This window comes from Xenopus laevis, chromosome 3L, assembly GCF_017654675.1.
Source record: "Xenopus laevis strain J_2021 chromosome 3L, Xenopus_laevis_v10.1, whole genome shotgun sequence".
NCBI classification, from domain to species: Eukaryota; Metazoa; Chordata; class Amphibia; order Anura; family Pipidae; genus Xenopus; species Xenopus laevis.
Genome location: NC_054375.1, coordinates 32,866,518 through 32,886,007, shown reverse-complemented (window position 1 = coordinate 32,886,007; position 19,490 = coordinate 32,866,518). Strand labels below are relative to the sequence as shown.

The window sequence follows — 19,490 nt, the reverse complement described above, 5'->3', positions numbered from 1 at the left end:
TTTTCCGAGCTTCATGGTTTCTATAAAAATGTATGAACATTTGGAAAAATCACCTCAAAACTTTCACTTTGCAAGTTTGTATCTCCCTCATAGCACCGGGTACCAAGAAAAAACAACCTAAATATGAATGGCAGGGGTCCGCTGAACACTTTGATGTCCATTGTGCATAGTATTAAAGCATCTAGTGTTTAGAGACCCCGAAATGAAGTTAGCACATACAACTTGTCCTGGAAGTCACTTCAGTTAGTGCATTTTTGGGGAGTAACAACACAAAGAAAAATGTTGACCCCCCCAAAACCATACATTTTTGGAAAGTACACATTCACCCAAATCTAAAATGGGTAGCCATGTCTTTCTACTCCAACTACTACTGAGACGCAATATTCCCAAAATTGTTGGATTTTATGAAATACCTGAAAATCGTCTCAAAGCGTCCAATTTCTAGCATCTTATCTCCCACACAGCATTAGGTACCCAGAAAAAACTTCCTAAATATGAACTCCAAGGGTCTACTGAACACTTTGATGCCCAATATGCTTAGATATACCAAACTATGTGGTGTACAGAGACCCCCAAGTGCAACTAGTGCATATAAATTTTCATAACGGACACTGAACTGAAATATAAGCACCCGATATGTGTATTATGTGCCATAAGACCCCTAACCTTAGACAACCATATATTTTTGAAAAGTACACACACCGACAATCCGAAATGCATAAAATACATCTTTCTACTGCAAACTACCAAGCTGCAAAGCTATGCTGAACGTAGCGGTTTTTATGAAATTTCTGAAAATCTTCACAAAGCTTGGATTTACCCATTATATGCTCCACTTTTCATAAAGTATCAGCATAAAACATAAATATGAACACCGTGAGTCTACTAAACACTTTGATGCCCAATATGGATATATAGCAGACAAACTTTCCATGGGCAAAATTAAGTAACAAAGTAACAAATAAAATCACTAAAATACAATAAAACCACAAAAATCACTGCTTTTTTCGCTAGAGTACTCAGCAGTCAGAATCACAGTTTGAATATTTTAGCTTGGCCAAATAGGTTTTACGGACAGCAACAAGTGAACAACACCTACACAGAGTTAAAAATGCACCAAAACCACCAACATTGCAATATAATTACCAAAATAACATACAATGGATATTGTGCAGTGCCATTAGCAAATATGCTATTCTCAATGGGAATAAAAGACACATATGCACACTTACACAATTTTGTGCTTCTTTATTTATTGCATCGTCTGTTTTTTTGCATGAAAAAACTAAGGCCAATTGAAAAGTTGCTTAGAATAGCTATTCTATAACATACTAGAAGTTAACTTAAAGGTATACAGCCCTGTATTTTAAGGGACAGTATACTCCCCTTTTCAAGACTGGATCAATACATTTCTTCTACTAAACAGTGCAAAATCTAAAATTTATAATTTAATTTGTCACCTTCTACATTCTTATGCAAGCACAATCAAAACAAATTAGCAATACGCTGAGAAGCCCTCTGTATAATGAGCTGCTGCTTATCTCTTAGCCTAACAGAGTCAGTTGGGGGAAGGGAGGGGTTTGTTTATTTAGAGGACTTCTCAGTGGACTGCTGATTTGTTTCGATTCTGCTGTACAGGAATTAAAATGAAAAACATATAACAATGATAAGCAAAAATGATATTCAACACAAGTCCAGTTCCTTGAACTAGTGCCGAGAAAGGAGATACTGCCCCAGTCTTTATGTATCTGCTTAGTTGCCACCTACAATAGAAAGCCATGAAGAATTCTCTTTTTTATCATCCAAATTAGAGTTGCCTTGTAAAGTGGAGTGTAGAATGGTGATTGCACTGGAACAAAGATTGAAGGAAGAGCTTGTGTAAGTTTGTCCTTGAACTACAGAGGGCACTATAAGATCTGCTCAGCAATGTCCTTCAATACCTATTTATATAGTCTGGATATGTGCTGCTGACACCTGAGCTATCGAAAACCCTAGAATGATCCCAAGATAGACAGAGAACTTCAAGTAAATTCTTATAAGCCCCCCTTTATCAGGCTACAAGGATTTGGAGCCTGAAGGCAAAGAAAGAGTGAAGATGTGGCAGTGATGTGGGTACAGAAAGAGCCTTCAGCATGTTTCTTTCAAGTGAATTTCATTAATTTTTCAGTCATGGTTGCATTCCTGTTACTTGCTTGTACCATGGCATTCTCTTCATATAACTGTGACAAGGGATCTCTTGCTGCTGCTGAGACATTCTCCATAGGCTCATGAAGAGCTCATGGGTTTCTGGACAGAATATAGGCCCATATGCAGAGAAAGAATGTTTCAGAAGGAACTGCTTTTAACAGCTACTTATATTAAATCACCTACTGTATTTTATCTGCTTGAAGGAAAACCGAACAATTTAGGTCTCAATAAAAATATAATGCATAAAACAGCTCATATGTAAAACCCTGCTTCATTTTAATAAACCATTTTCATAATAATATACTTTTTTTAATAGTATGTGCCTTTGGGTAATCCTAAATAGAAAATTGACATAAAAAAAAAAAAAATCCCCTAGGATTCACAATACACACAAACAAACTATACATGTTAGGTCATGTCTTTTGCTTCCACACTTCTTCCTGTTACAGTTAGAGTTGTAGTATTTCTGGTCAGGTGATCTCTGAGGCAGCACACAGACCATCACAAAATGGTGGTTCAAGGTAAGGGCAGTATTTACTTAAATATATAGACCTGTTTGGTAAGATTCTTTAAAGTGCCACTTAATATGATATAAATATTGCTTAAATATTCATGTAAAGGGTTAAGTTTTATATTCATTCATTTTATTAATTTACTATCCATGGTAACAGTGAGCTTTCTTCACTTCTGTCATTTTTATCTGCCCTTTGCCAATTCTACATATAATTTTTTGCATCCAGAACCTGTTTCACAAACGAAGATAAAGGCCTAAAATATGTATATTTACTCTGTCAATAGTCAAAATCCATTGTGATCACGTGGCCATACACGATACAATTATGATCTTTCCCACGGCCATTGGTCGTATGAAAGATCTTTCGTCCAATCTAAAGTTGGTGAAACGAGCGAATCTCTATGTGTATGGCCACCTTGAAGGAGAATTCAACCCCCATATAATAAAACCCACTACCCCCTACCCTACATAGTCCTGCTCCCGCCCGCACAGGTGATAACTCCAGTAATTGCCCCTAATCCTGTAATTACCCCTTGTTGCAAAATAAGCGCAGCAGAGCTCACAGGCGTCCTCTTCTTCTCTTCGGTAATCTTTGGGTTCTACCTTCCTTCGGCTATTTCCTTAACTTTTGGCGCATGCGCCATTGGCCGGAACCAAAAGATTGCTTCAACTGCGCATGGGCCAATACAGTGCTTACTTTCTGAAGATTAGCGAAAAGAAAAAAAATGGTGCCCATGAGCTCCACTGCGCTTACTCTGCAAAGAGGGGATTAGGGGCAATTACTGGAGCTTTGCAGGCGGGAGCAGGTAAAGGGGACTATGTAGGGTAGGGGGTAGTGGGTTTTATTATACGGGGGTTGAATTCTCCTTCAAGAGCTCAATCATCGAATGAGTAGTTAAAACAAAAAAAAAAAACTCTTCAGCTCTGATGATTCAACAATATTGTTACGATGTTCGGCATCTTCAAAGGTGCCCGATCAAAGTTTCGGTCACCTTGTTTCCCACCTCACATGCTCAGAGTGTCATACAAAAGATATTGCTGCGTGTATGGCCACCTTTACCCTCTTTAATTGAGTGGATAGGTTGTGAGCATAGGTTCTTTGCTAATTATTCAGGTTAAGAAAAACTGCAAAGCATCACTTTCCATATGCCAGGTAGGTAATTTCCCTATTAAGCCTGTTCAGTCCTTGACCCAGTGACTTTAAGGTGCCATTTGCTCGCTTCCTGGCCATGAACAAGATCACCAATATAAAGCGCTATCACATTGGCAAGGTCTATCGGAGGGATAAGCCAGCCAGAGGACGCTACAGAGAATTCTATCAGTGTGTGAGTCATTGTCTGTGTCATCAGCTAAATGAGTGAGATATTCTGTACAGTCGCCAGGATAATGATGCTGATTTATTCCTACCGGGGATAACAAAGAGGTCTTTAGAGACTGCAGGAACATAGTGTTTTTAGGCCATTAGCTAATAAAAAAAAGAATTTGGGTGCCAGCATCAAAACCATGAGGTTAAAGGGGCATACATTGTACACGTCAGATTTCTTCTACTGTATATAAATAAACATTTTGTAACTCTGGCATTATGTGACAGATTTATCAAAATGTGAATTTAGAGCTGAATAAATAAAAACTCACCACATTCTTTTCATTCCTGTGGGATTTGTACAACCATACTTATCAAATGGTGAGTTCTAGTATTCGCCCATATTATTAAGCTCACATTTTGATAAGTATCCCCCTATGTGTGTATATATCCACAGTATTTCCATTTACCTCCCCAATTCGGTACAGAAGTTCATGGAATTCCATTCTTTCTGGGCTCATGATTTGGTCTCTTTAAAGAGGTCGTTCACCTTTAAATAAACGTTTAGTTTAATGTATATGAGTAATGTTCTGAGACAATATGCAATTGGTTTTCATTTTTTATTATTTGTGTTTTTTTTTTAGTTATTAAGCTTTTTATTTGGCAGCTCACCAGTTTGCAGTTTCAGCAATACATTTGTAGACTTACAGAGCATTTGTTTTTAGATAGGGTCAGTGACCCCCCCCCACATTTGAAAGCGTCATATGAAAAAGGTAAAATGAAGGCAAATTGAAAAGGTGCTTATAATTAACCATTCTATAATATACTAAAAGTTGAACCACTCATTTAAAGGAAGTGGCCAGTTTAGTGTTACCAAGCCTCTAGCAGAAATGACTATAAAGACAAAAAAGACAACAGAACAGCCTTATAGGGAACTAGGGAACAGGGCAGGGTTTCTGGTCCCTTTATGGAACATGAGTAAAAGATGGGGTTACTGTTAGAACTATACCTGAACCCAGTTCCCTGCCATCCTAAACTACCTTTCACACTTTATCGATGCTCCAAGCACTGTGGGTCTTCCATGAGTCCCTGACCTGCAGGACTTGTGAATTACAGGCTACAAACTCTCTAAGCCCTTTATAGAACTAACAAAAGCCAAATAATCCTGGTAAATATTAATAACACATAATAAAGCACCAATATATTTTTCAGAACTGTGCAATATAAAGGTTGTATAGTATTAAATGCTGATCAATACGTGCTTTTAAGTGGTTATAATAGTTTTTCCTTACTCTAAACCCCCTCTAGGTTACAATAGTATTTGCCTGTTATTCACACCGCCTCATTTATAACAGGACTTTGACATTGCTGGGCACTATGACCCCATGATTCCTGATGCCGAGTGCTTGAAAATTGTGCATGAGATACTCACAGAACTGCAGCTGGGGAACTTTTGCATCAAGGTAAGCTATAACAGGAAATATTAATATTTGTCATCTGTTCATTGATTAACCAAAACCTCAGCCCCTTGGAGCCCTCCAAACTGGTGCGATTGGATTCCCACCTTGGAACTCACAGTCGGATGTCTGTTGCACTGTCTAGTTTGCAGTAGACTTCTCAAAGCTAAATGGTTGCTCTCTATTCTTGCCCAGGGAGAAATCTGTACCGCCTGGTAACTGTAAATGGGTATGTGTCTCTGAGAAGCAGCACAACAGCCCCATAATATCAATAACCACGACTATATTTACTTAAAGCTTTATTTGCCCTTTAAATTGGATTTCTAAACTGGAAATATTTTATGAGAAGTATCAATTCAACCTTGATGGCATATTTTTGTCACTGATTACATTCTGTTGCACAGCTGTGCCATCTAGGGGCTTCTATTTTAATAGCCTCTCCCTTTTATATGAATCCTTGTTCTTGAATGAAAACACATACCACCACAGATGAACCACAAATCCAAAACAAAATATAGCTTCACTTGCAAATACAACATGAGGAACCTATTACAAAATGTTTCTCTTGTTTGTAATTATTCCTGACTGCTAAGAACATGAAAACTATCTACCGGATTTGTCAAAAAAATAGCTTTAGACTCTTTCTAAAGTTCCATCCCTCGCTGCATGGTACCAATGCTACACTTTTTTCTATGACTATGCTTTGAATGACTTGTTTGCATACATATGGTTGCTAGGGTCCAATTAACCACAGCAACCAGGCAGTGTTTTGAATAACAGTCTGGAAGATGCATAGGAGAGAGCCTTAATTAAAGGATAAGTAATATAACTAACAATAAGAATATGATTGTAGCCTCACAGAACATTCGTTTATTGAATGCCAGTCGGTGACTCCCATGTTATAGGTGGAAAGAGGCAAGATAAGGTGGAAAATAATTCTAAAAAAAAATATAAAGATTAAAAAAATGAAGAACGGATGAAAAGTTGCTAATAATAGGACATTCTTTAACACAGAGTAAGATTGATGGAACAGACTACGTTTTGTCATCTAAAATGTCACAAACTGACAGGTGCACTACCCTTTTAATCTCAGGAAGCGAAGTGGCCTTCCTCACTGTTGCTACTAACAATTGCATCCCAACATACACCCTTCTCTCTAGCCAGATGTACGCACTTATTTTAAATATGCAATATGCTCCTATACTGATGTTTTGATTCTGGAAAAACACCTGTGTACAAAAACATAGTTTTGTCGAATTGGTGTGCCATATTTATTTAGGTAGAAGCCATCTGAACTACAGAATTTTATCCTGCACCAAGGCAAATAAAACTTTCGTGTTATCTCAACACTGTTTTATCTCCAGCTGTTGCATACATCTGATAAAATGTCTTCTGACTATTGCTGGCAGTCCATATTTCAGATATTGCAGCTTGCAGTTTTATTTCTATATCTTAAATTTCTATAGGATTAAATACATATATATTTAGATATCTATTGCGGCAACGTTTGTAACATATGCATGTTCCTGTTATTTAGTAAGTGCCAAGATGTATAGAGTGGTGTGGTTATTTCAGGTGAATGACCGGAGGCTTCTCATTGGAATACTTACAGTCTGTGGTGTGCCTGAGACCAAGTTCAGAACAGTGTGCACTTCAATTGACAAGCTCGATAAGGTAAGTAACTATTGTGCACTTCCTGAATCTTGATGGTCTGCGGGTCCGGGTTGCGGATAAGGTACTTGCGGGTTGGGTAGCGGGTCAAAGTGGGTTGGGTTGCGGGTCGGGGTTGCGGGTATGGGTCGGGTACGAGTTCCAAAAAATGGACCTGCGCAGGACTGTGGCTTGGTCATTATCACCTTGATCTTGAGGAAGAACCATCTCATTGGTTTTGTTTTTCTGTGCTGTGAAGCAAAATCTTTATGCCCGTAAATTCTTATGTCATATGTCCCCAAGTTTACAAAAAAACTCCTTGTTCCGGTTCTGACTCAAGTGGACTCCAGTATGTGAGATTCCACAACATTAGCAAGCCCAAAATGACACTTTAAAGCATGTAGGAAAAGAGAAGAGAATTTTTATGCTAATATGTATGTATAGCTCACTTTCCAAACCATGTGGAAATAGGGTGAATAAAAATTACTGTTTACAAAACGAAAGGGGTGAAAACGAGCAAGATCTAGAACTTGTTTTGGTGAAAATGGGAAAGACACAGGACCTGACTGTTAATAGTGCTGAGTTCTGATTGGAAGGCCCAAATATCACATAGAGTCATCACCGTGGGAGAATAGGATAAGGGCCATACAGGTAAAAATGAAATAACCCAATAGGCTGTTTTTTCTTCCAATAAGGATTAATTATATCTTTGTTTGAATCAAGTACAAGGTACTGTTATTACAGAGAGATTTGGATTAAATGGAGTCTATGGGAGATGGCCGCCCTTAATTCAGAGCTTCCTGATTATGGGTTTCTGGATGACGGATCCCATACCTGTATAATAAACAAGAAAGACAAGAATTAGACATACTTGTTTACAAATGGAATTACATCTGACCACATTCCATTGTATTCAATGTACATGTCATTGCCCATATTCCTTATTATGTGACTTGCAGCGGCAGTGATGCTTATTTAGCTTGGCAGGAAGAGAATAAGACATGTCAAGTAATGGTAACCACACATCTTAAAACTTTAAAATGCATTCAGCAATACAAATGGTAGGGAAGATGACATGGGTAGTATATTAATCAGAAAGGATTCACAATAAACTGGCTGCACCATTACTCAGTACAATCAGTTCAAAACAGGCATGTCACAAATTATTGTCTGGGTTGCCAACTATAGACTAAGCTTGGGATGCAGTCATTAATCATCACTACGGGCTACTATCCCATGACTGATCACCTACCGGATATCAGTTGTGCTGGCCTGCCATGATGCCTAATATTCAAGAGGCTGAGCTGTGATAAAGAACTCATTGATTTGCCATGCAGTCTCCTCCGTCTTCCAAGTGCAAGTGGTTCATTGATCAGAGAGCTGATATTATCTGCCAGAACATTGTTATTCCTCAGAGCGGATTTGTCAAAGTGTCCACAACCACTCATAGCTTGGTGCAATAACCCTTAGAATAAATACTATAGGATGAGTTGTTATAGTGGCAAGCAAGATAAAATAACTTATTCGAGAATGGTAAATGTGCCCCTAGAGTTCCAGGATTCTGTTTGTTGTAAAATGATGAATTGCGCTTTTTTTATGCAGGAATAGCAAGTCATAGTGTTGTTGTGTTCCCTTTGCAGACTCATTAATCTAGTTTGTGTCACCATCAACTGATCAAGCCTGTCATATGCTGAGATCAGGAAGATTTTTGGTTCTATAAATATATAGGCTAAAAGGGTTGTTTTTGTTAATTTTAGTATGATGTAGAGAGAGATATTCTGAGACAATTTGCATTTGGTTTTTATTTTTTATTATTTAGTGTTTCTGGGTTATTTTGCTTTTTATTCAGCAGTTCTCCAGTTTGCAATTTCAGCCATCTGGTGGCTAGGGTCAAAATTACCCTAGCAACCATGCATTGATTTGAATAAGAGACTGGAATATGAATAGGAGAGGCCTGAATAGAAAGACGAGGAATGAAAAGTTGCAATAACAATACATTTATAGTTTTACAGAGAATTTGTTTTAGATGGGGTCAGCGATCCCCATTTGGAGGCTGAGCTGGAAAGAGTCCAAAGAAGAAGGCAAATAATTAAAAAACTATTAAAAAAAAATAAAAATAATGAAGAACAATTAAAAAGTTGCTTTGAATGGGCCATTCTATAACATACATAAAAAAACCACCCCTTTAATGGCTCACTTATGTTTAATGACCAAGGCCATGTTCTTTGGGAATGCTGACTTCCTTGTTTCCAAGTGATACTCCGTGGTACCATCTTCCCTGGAAGATAGATCTACCAGGTAGGATAGTGGCAATCAAAGCCTAAAAGTACAACAGCCACAACCCCAGGTTAGCAAGTGGTTACTAACCTTGGTGCTTGATTAGTATTTCTTCAGATTCACGTTACACAGAAGCTCAAAAATCAGTTCATTCTGTGTCCCTTCTCAGGAGTGAGAGGGGACACAATTAACTGTGGATGGTGCAGCTACTACTTACCCTTATGCTTCCTGTTCCTTTTATTCCAGAGTCACATTAAAAGCTTTGTATTATTTTTGAATTGCAGATTCCTTGGGACAGCGTCAGGAGGGAACTGATTGAAGACAAGGAGCTGAAAGCTGAGACTGTAGAGCAAATTGGCAAATACATCAGACTTAACGGTAGGGTGCATGAAAAACATTTTTTTTGCTTACATTGCAAATCCAAATAATTGGTTTTATGAACTAGTAAAACATAGGGACTTCATCTTTTGGAAGGCAATTAAAATGTAGATCCGCCTATGGAGTTCACCTCGGGGGGGGGGGGGGAATAAAGTAACCCAGCATGACAGAGCACCACTGTAAATTAAAGCTGCAACAGTTGAACATGGTTGCTATACTGTGTAAGATAGCATGACACGCTAGATAAATAAAACCTAGGAAATGCAGATTCCACCACAGTTAGTCTGGAGGCTAAAATAATTAATGAAGTGGCTCAATCCTATTTCTAACTAATAACATAAGCACGGCTAGCAAAAGCATTTTACTGGGAACAACACTGTGCAGCTCTGAGGGCTTCTATATACAGGTTTGGGAGCCGTAAATCAGAATGCTAGGGACCTGGGGTTTTCCAGATAAAGGATCTTTCCATAATTTGGATCTTCATACCTTAAGTAAACTAGAAAGTCATGTAAATATCAAATAAAACCCAATAGGCTGGTTTAGCTTCCAATAAGGGTCTGGCCACATGAGCTTAGTCATTAGGCGACAAATCTCCTCTTCTTCGCAGTGACTAATCTCCCCGATCTGCCTTCCGTCGGCTAAAATGAGGCAGTTAAGGGTGACTTCGGAAAACGAAGCGTTCCGTGTGCCTGCCCCCAGGCGATTTACATTTTAGCCGGTGGAAGGCAGATCGGGGAGATTAGTCGCCGCGAAGAAGAGGAGATTTGTCGCCTGACGACTAATCTCCCCGAATCTGCCCGTGTTGCCAGACCCTAAGGATTAATTATATCTTAGTTGGGATCAAGTACAAGGTATTGTTATATAGAGAAAAAGGAAGTCATTTTTAAATTTAAATTTGTATTGTTTGATAAAAATGGAGTCTATGGGAGATGGCCTTTCCGTAATTGGGAGCTTTCTGGATAATGGATCCTGTACTGACATGAATCTCCAGCTGGTGGTGCCATTTTTATCTTGGTCATTAAGCGCCACAACATTAAAACTATTTCTGGTTTAACATCTTTAATTTAACATATGCCTGTGTTTATATAACGTCTGTAGGTGGGCTGCCTCTGCTAGAACATCTATGGGCTGACTCTAAGCTTTCCCAGAATAACCTGGCAATGGAGGGGCTGCGAGACTTGAAGCTGCTAAATAAGTACTCCGAAATCTTTGGTGTGACAGACAAGGTATGTGGATTAGAATTGTACAATATGTTGAATCTAGTAGTGTTGTGCATTTATGCTTAGCCTGGAAATTTATAAATATTATTATAAAACCAACTTATGCCAATGGCACATAGGTCATTTTTTTCTGATGGCAGATATACACCAACAGAGAAAAGCTGACCTATTGCCTTCCACCCGCATGTGTGTGCACTGGCAGTCATGGGATGTGTGTGCACTGGGCAGTCTGGGAATTCATAATTATAGCAAACAGGCAGGAGCCATTTTGTGGACACTATTATTAAGGCAAGTCTTGCATCATCTCAGAATCTTTTGTGCACCAGAATGGGGGACCTGATGTCCATCCCCATGCCCTGGCTACACAATTAAACGGTGAAGAGAACAGGGGAATGTGTGGAGAGCAGTAACATCTAGGAAGTGCTGAATGGAAAGTGAAAGTAATTGTCTGCCCCGCCACTATGCCTAAGGCAGAAAATATTTGATTGACAGCTGAGATTTTTAAATGAGCTTACAACAGCTAGGAAAACTTTAATAAAAAATAGCAAATTTAATTTGAAAAGGACTTTTATCATACAGATTTTTGTGTCTGGGTGACTTTAGCACTGAAATCTGCTCAGTGTACCTGTATAAAGTGCAACTGCGTAAAGCAGGTGGAAGGCAGCGAACCAGCCACTATATATTGTGGGTCCACTCCAATGATTGACAGTGAAAGCAAAGAATAGGACGGAAGAAATGGTGCTAAATATCTCCCAAAAAGTAGTGAAAAATTAGCCATATTACGGGGCAGATTTATCAAGGGTCGAATTGAAAATTCAAATTTTCGAGTTTTTTTATGGTCAAAACTGTCAAATTCAGCTAGGGAGTTGTTCAAGTTCTATTAGAGGTTTTTTTTAAAAAAATTCGAATTAGATTTTCAAGATTTATCATACTCTGGCTCTTTAAGAACTTGAATTAGATTATTCGCCACCTAAAATCTGCCGAGTTGCTGTCTAATGGTGGCCATACATGCAGAGATCCGCTCGTTTGGCGATGTCAGGTGGGCAATATCGGGCTGATCCGATCATGGGCCCTAGGGCCCAACAATCGGATCCTAGCGAATGCAGACAGGCGGTCGGATCGCGGGACCGCATCAACGAACAGATGCGGCCGCGATCCAACGGGATTTTTAATCCCATCCGATCGAGATCTGGCCGACTTTCGGCCAGATCTCGATCGGGGAAGCCCGTCGGGGCCCCCATACACGGGCCAATAAGCTGCCGACTCGGTCTGTTGGCAGCTTTTATCGGCCCGTGTATGGCCACCTTAAATCAATGGGGGGGATGTCCAGGAGTCAGTTTTGAATTGTTTGCAGCCTTCCTGACAATCGAGTTTGTAAAATTTTAATCTAATTTGAATTGAATCCAATTTCTGGTCGATTGCATTCATCCGAGTTTTAAAAATTTGATTTTTTAAATAAATTTCGATTGGTCGCATTTAGAATTAATGGGCGTTTTTAAAAACTCGCATGAATTTGAAATTTGACCTTTGATAAAAGTGCCTCTACAAGTAACATTAATCATAGGAAAGCAGTGTTGCTCAGTAGTTAGCTGGACCTACATTTAATCATGGCCAAGAAACCATCTGCAAGTAGTCGGATTGGGGGCCCGGGCCCACTGGGGAAGCTACCTCAGGGCCCCTGCACCCACAAAGGCCCCATCTGTTGCCCCTCCCGAGCTGCAACCCCCCCCCCTTCGTGACCCTGCTTGTGCCTTTTTCTTCTTCAGGCTACGGTGGGGGTCGGGGTAGGGAGGTCAGAAGCAGCATCAGGATCATGGTGCAGGGAGTGGGTCTGGGCTGCCGGGAGACCACCCGGTTTTTTTCCGGTGTCCTGCCAGCCCAGTCCGACCCTGAGTTTATATGTTCTTCCTGTCTCTGTTGGAGATGCCTCTGACGCTCTAAGAACACACAGGTAAGTTAACGGGACAGTAAACCCCATTTTTTAATGCTTGTGCAATGAATGTGGCTTGGCGTAACAAAGTTTTTTTTTTAATGAAGAAATATCTATAGTTTTTAGCATTTCTTGCAAAATGTGAAACTAAAAGTAAGTAAACCCCTCCCTTTCCCCAGCTTTGTTTGACTTTGCTCTTTGGAAAGTAATTAAATGCATATGGGAATGTGTATGCCCCAGTTGCAAAATAAAACAATATTAGAAATGGCCAAGGAATTCCATGACTATGTTAAAGGAATTGTTCAGTGTTAAAATAAAATCTGGGTAAACAGGCTGTGCAAAATAAAAAATGTTTTCAATATAGCTAAGTAGCCAAACATGTAATGTATAAAGGCTGGAGTGACTGGATGTGTAGTATAATAGCCAATTATTTACTGCTTTGCAGCTCTCTTGGTTTCCACTGATTGGTTACTAGGCAGTAACCAATCAGTGACTTGAGGGGGGCACATGGGTCATAAATGTTGCTTTTGAATCTGAGCTGCATGCTGAGGATCAATTGCAAACTCACTAAACAGTTATGGCCCCCCCTTAAAGTCAATGACTAACTCAGAGTTAGAGAGATGCAAAGCAGGAAGTAGTGTTCTGGCTATTATATTAGACATCCAGTCACTCCAGCCTTTATACATTGCATTTTTGGCTAACTAACTATATGAGAAACATTTTTTATTTTGCACAGTCTATTTACCCAGTTTTTATTTTTACACTGAACTGTTCCTTTAAGGCACAATTTTGCAGGTCTTTTGATTTTATACAGGTAATGGAACTCTCAGGTGACTTTTAAATACTCATATTTTCAAGTAGAAGGTATATTTTTATTGTACGTAAATTTGTGGATTACACTGAACACCAATAGTAACTGATGACATCACGTATCACTATTTATAAGGATATCATTTCAAGATTACTCATGGCTATTGATATTAACTATTTTTTTATCTTCTATTAGATTGTCTATGACTTGGGTTTGGCCCGTGGTCTGGATTATTACACTGGAGTGATATATGAAGCAGTGCTGCTCCGGAATCCAGGAGGACCCCCTGTTCAGCAGAATGGGCATTCAGAAGAATTTGGCAGTGTTGCTGGTGGGGGGCGCTATGATGGCTTGGTGGGGATGTTTGATCCTAAGGACCGGGCAGTACCATGCGTGGGGCTCAGTATAGGGATTGAAAGAATATTCACACTTTTAGAAAACAAATACAAGGTATGTTTTGTTTAATATTTGTTCTCTACATCTACATAGTAAACCCCACAGTACAGTGCTGTATTTGGGTAAGGTGCTGCTCTATGCATTAGACCTCAGACCACCCTCTACCATCGTCAGTCGGCAAGTTACACCTCCAGATCTAGCTGCAATAGCCCAGCAGCAGGCCAGTGGGAATTGGTTTTTCTTCTACTGTATATAGACCCCTGAGCACCACCCCACTAGTCCTAGACACGGGCCCTGAGATGCGTATATACAAAATACAGCCCTGCTGCAGTACTGTGTGTGCCAGGCTTGAGTAAGCAGGTATGGGACCTGGGGACCTTTAGATCTTTCTATAATTTGGTTCTTCATATCTTTAGTCTACTAGAAAATCCTGTAAACATGAAATAAACCCAACAGTCTGTTTTTGCTGCCAATAAGGATTAATTACATCTTAGTTGGGATCAAGTACAAGCTGCTGTTTTATTATTACAGGGAAAAAGGAAATCATTTTTAAAAATTTGGATTATTTGAGCTTTCTGGATAATGGGTTTCCCGGGTAACGGGTGCCCTACCTGTACTACATATATTTTAATGCAACTAATCGGACTAAAACAGTAATAATTAAATTTATAGTACACATATTGTAATTAATAGTTAGGATTTAAAGACTTTCTGAAGATATCTGTGCTGCACATGCACTCGTTTGATGAGACACAAGGGCCAATAAAAACTGCAGAGTCGGTCCATTTGGATGAAGTGAGCAGTTTATTGGCCTGTGTCTATTGCCAGATATTGCGAAGATATCAACCGGACAGGTTTGATTTTTCCTGTCAGATCGATAACTGCATCTGTATATTGATGCAGTCCTTAATGTGATGGCCTGTATATGGTCCAACAAGCAGACAACTGGATTAGCCCAATATTGCTCACCCGAAGTTGGGCATATCATGAAAGATCCACTTGTTTGGCGACCACACCAAACAAGCAGATATTATTATGTGTAGCCAGTTTTAGGATTCAACCAATCCTGCGGTGAGCTCCCATAACAGTTTGAAGACCTGGCTCATTACTAGGATGCTGAACCTCTAGACTGGTGCAATTAGTTCAGTATATAAAAAACAAAATTTGTAGCCTTTTTTATTTTGGGGGTTTAGTTCACCTTTATTGACACATCTCGACTGACTGTCTAAAGCAGGCCATACACTTAATGTGGCCATAGACGCAAAGATCCGCTCGTTTGGCGACATCGCCAAACGAGCGGATCTTTCCCAGATATGCCATTAACGAGCATGGCTATATTGGGGGCAATCTGAACGTTTGGCCGTATGAGGTGAACGATCCGATTATGATGTGCAATGGGCTCCGGCGGGATCGGTTGGGTAAAAATCAAACCGATCTCCGCCAGACGAAAGATGTCGGCACTCTCCACACACGATCCGAAAATCGTACGAATCCTCGATTTGTATGATAGGATCTGTGTGTCTATGGCCAGCTTAAGGGGCAGATATATCAAGGGTCGAATTGAAAATTCTAAATTTCCAAGTTTTTTATGGCCAAAACTGTCAAATTAGACTCGGGAATTAGTCAAATCGAGTTTTTGAAATGCAAATCGAATTCTAATCGAGTTTTCAAGGTCAATCCTATTCTCCAAAGTTAAAGAAATGTAAAAAAAAATTTCCAATAAATTTTGATTTTTAAAAACTCCCATGAATTCGAAATTCAACCCGTAATAAATCTGCACATTTAACATCTGTTGCCAAACGAGAAGTTCTTTGCCTGATTTGGTCACCCACACACTGAGGCAAAATTTGGCTAATCTGATAGTTGGAACACCTAAAGAATATGTGAGTCTTTCGCATGATGGATAGCTCTGACTTTTCTGTCATATATATCTTTAGTACAGGGGTCCCCAACCTTTTTATCCATGAGCCACATTCAATTGTAAAAAGAATTGGGGAGCAACACAAGACCCAGAAAAAAAGTTCCTGGGTGTACCAAATAAGGGTTGTGATTGGCTTTTTGGTAGCCCCTATGTAGACTGGCAGGCTACAAGAAGCTGTACTTGAAAGTATACCTGGTTTTTATGCAACCAAAACTTGCCGCCAATGGGAGCAACAGCCAAGGAGTTGGTAAGCAACATGTTGCTCACAAGCCACTGGTTTTGGGGATCACTGCTCTGTACTCTAAAATCAGCATTGAATGAAAAGCATTATGATAATGTATTTAAAATGTGAAGACCCTTTCTTTTTTGCAACAGAATTCCAAGGAGAAAGTCCAAACTACTGAAACTCAGGTCCTGGTGGCATCAGCTCAGAAATATTTCCTAGAAGAGAAGATGAAGCTTATTGCAGCCCTGTGGAATTCTGGGATCAAAGTGAGTGCATTTTTGCTTGTGAAACACTAACCGGTCTTCATTTCTTTTTGGAAAATGCCAATAGGATAACACTTTATCCTGTAAAAATCAGTCGTTGGTTTGAGCCACAATTCAATGGTGTGAATTTACATAAAAGAGAGGTATGAATTTGGGTGTGATTAGTTGCTGCAGGACATGGCTTGGGCATATCAAGTGCTGACACTGGTCATGTTACAGGTTATGTACTAATACACTGTAGATTTTTTAAAAACTAGTTTACATATACTTACACTTATAGCACATTTTTAGTCATTTCCTTTGATTTACTTCATGTGTATAGTTTAAACAGGAAGAAGTATGTAACAAGAAGTAGTGACCCCCCGCCCCAAGAGTAACCCGTGTCCTGCCAGGGAATGGATTATAAAGTAAGAAACCAGCAGGCAGGAAGGAAATAATAGATAATTATGGGGCCATGCCCCTGTGCTTGTGTAGGATCAGCTGTTTAGATAGCACTAAATCAACCACAGGTCCCAGGACACCATTATCTATAAATCACACACAGAGTCCTAAATTCATCAGGAGGATGGCTATCTGCAGTCTGAATAGCATAAAATACAAATACCAGTAAAAGGGGGGGGGGGGTGAAACGAGGCAAAAATAAATTGGAGCCTTAGTACCTGTTCTCTGACGAGGCTTTATCCTCTCTCTCTATGGCTGCCTGGCTTTTTCTCTTGCCTTGCTGAAGCCTTTTTTAAATCGTAGTCCTTTGCATCATGACTGGCTTCCAATCACTTGCCAGCAAAATCTAAAAAGTCAAGTAGAAACCGCCAAATAATATATTTTTATACTTTTAAATTGTGCAAATAACTTACTCCACCCAAAATACATGGTGACTAGCGATGAGCGAATTTATTTGGGAGCCATGGATTTGCAGCAATATTCTGAATTTCGCCATGTTCAAAATGTTTTCTGAAACTGCGGCAAAAAAAAAATGTGAATCGTCAGCGGGATGGCACTCGTTTCAGTTTTCAGAAGTTGCCTCGGAAACTTTGGGCAACTTTGCAAAACCGAAGCGATTCACATTCACATTTCGGGGAGATTAGTCCAAGAAAAGGAGATTTGTCCCTGGGTGACTAATTTCCCCAATAGGTTACGTGTGCCACCAGCCTAATGCATTAGGGCAAAAAAGTCGCCATAAGAAAAAACGCCCATTGACTTTAATGCATTAGGACAAAAAAGTCGCCATAAGAAAAAACGCCCATTGACTTTAATGCATTTGGAGAAAAAAAGAAAAACACCCATTGACTTAAATGCATTTGGAGAAAAAAAAAAGAAAAGACACCCACCGACTTAAATGAATTTGGAGCGAGAAAAATTGTCATGCGCGTAAAAACGTCCATTGACTTCTGTGCGTTTTGTGAAATTTCGCAGTTTCATTATCTTTATCGAATTTTCGCCTAAATGGAAACAGCTTCGCTCATCACCGATGGTGACCCCCCCTCCATCCAAAATTTTTACCCCCTGGTCCCAAATGTAGTTGTGGAGGGACCAAATGCCCATTCCAGTGCAGCACTAGTTCTCGCCAACGCAAAACCCCAAGGTGATTTGTAAAATCCTTACAACTTCAATTGGCAGCCATTATAACTAATTTTACTGATTATTGTGCATTATAAGGTTGTAAATTACAGTATGTTATAGCAAGATAAATGCCTTTGTGTAATATATAGTGAATAAAGTACCCCCTTTTGTAAAATATAAGGATATTATAAGTTACCGAGGAGTTTCATGACCATATAAAAGCACGAGGCCGAAGGCCGAGTGCTTTTATACAGGTCATGAAACTCCGAGGTAGCTTCTAATATCCTCATATTTTACAACTGGGGGTACTTTATTTATTATAATACACAAATTTCGATGAGTCATGTGACAGAAATGACATCAGAACTCACCGTTTATAACTGATGACATCTGAACTCACCGTTTATAAGGATATAATTTACAGGATATTCATGGCTTTTGTTTATTATATGTTATTATTAATTGAATAATTTAGCCATGTTTTAGTTACTCTGTTACTGTTAGTTACTATGTAAATGGGTTTTCCTTCCAGGCTGAAATGTTTTACAAAGAGAACTCAAAGTTTCTGAGCCAATTAAATTACTGTGAAGAGAGAGGAATCCCGTTGGTGGCCATCATTGGGGAGCAGGAACTGCAAGCTGGGGTGGTGAAGCTGAGAAATGTAGCAACCAGGGAAGAGGTAAATGCTGAATACTTATTAGCTATACTAATCAACCATGCTATATGGTGAAACATGGAATTAAAAACATGCATTAAAACATTCAAAATATTCTGGGTCTTACCGCTCTGTATGCCACACCCTTTGAGCTTTGCGCTTAAAGGGGAACTTTCGAAGAAATGAAAATTTTATATAAGCTTCAGCACACGGAAATAAAATGTTTTCTAAATATAATCAGTTAAAACCCATTTCTGTTCAATCAAGTTCATCTTCACTATCCCTTCCTCAGTATCGGGTTCTCTTCGTTCTGTCTTCATTCAGGAGTTGGGTGTCAGATAATCATTGACAGTTAGATCCAATATATCTTTTAGGGGGGCTCCTTTTGCCTAGAAGATGTATCAGACCTCACTCTATTAAACTCACCAGAAATCCTCTCTCTCTACATGCAGAATTTGTGCAAAAGGCAGTTATTTTATTAGATTTTGTTTGTACTGGAATCAGTTATTTTAGTGAGCTCTACTACATCTGCTAGGAAAAGGAAACCCCCCCCCCCCCCATTCATCTGACTCCCAACTGCTGCATGAAGAGAGAATTAAGAGAAACAGATGCTGAGAGCGGGATAGAGAACATAAACTTGATTATTTCAGAGATAATGCAGAATATGTAATTAATTGTATTTAAAAAGTTTCAGTATGATAAATCTTATATTAAATTTTCAATTTTGCGATAGTTCCCCTTT

General features: G+C 39.3%; 1 protein-coding gene across 1 annotated transcript in view; it reads left to right on the top strand.

Annotated features, from left to right (window-relative positions):
- The window catches only part of hars1.L (histidyl-tRNA synthetase 1 L homeolog), a 28,058-nt gene that overhangs the window by 8,212 nt on the left and 356 nt on the right, over nt 1-19,490 (top strand). Inside the window, exons 6-13 of the mRNA XM_018252050.2 lie at nt 3,907-4,026; nt 5,360-5,467; nt 7,037-7,135; nt 9,673-9,766; nt 10,865-10,992; nt 13,923-14,177; nt 16,420-16,536; nt 18,626-18,772. Of these exons, the coding sequence (XP_018107539.1) occupies nt 3,907-4,026; nt 5,360-5,467; nt 7,037-7,135; nt 9,673-9,766; nt 10,865-10,992; nt 13,923-14,177; nt 16,420-16,536; nt 18,626-18,772 (1,068 nt within the window). The remainder of the gene's footprint in view (nt 1-3,906; nt 4,027-5,359; nt 5,468-7,036; nt 7,136-9,672; nt 9,767-10,864; nt 10,993-13,922; nt 14,178-16,419; nt 16,537-18,625; nt 18,773-19,490) is intronic.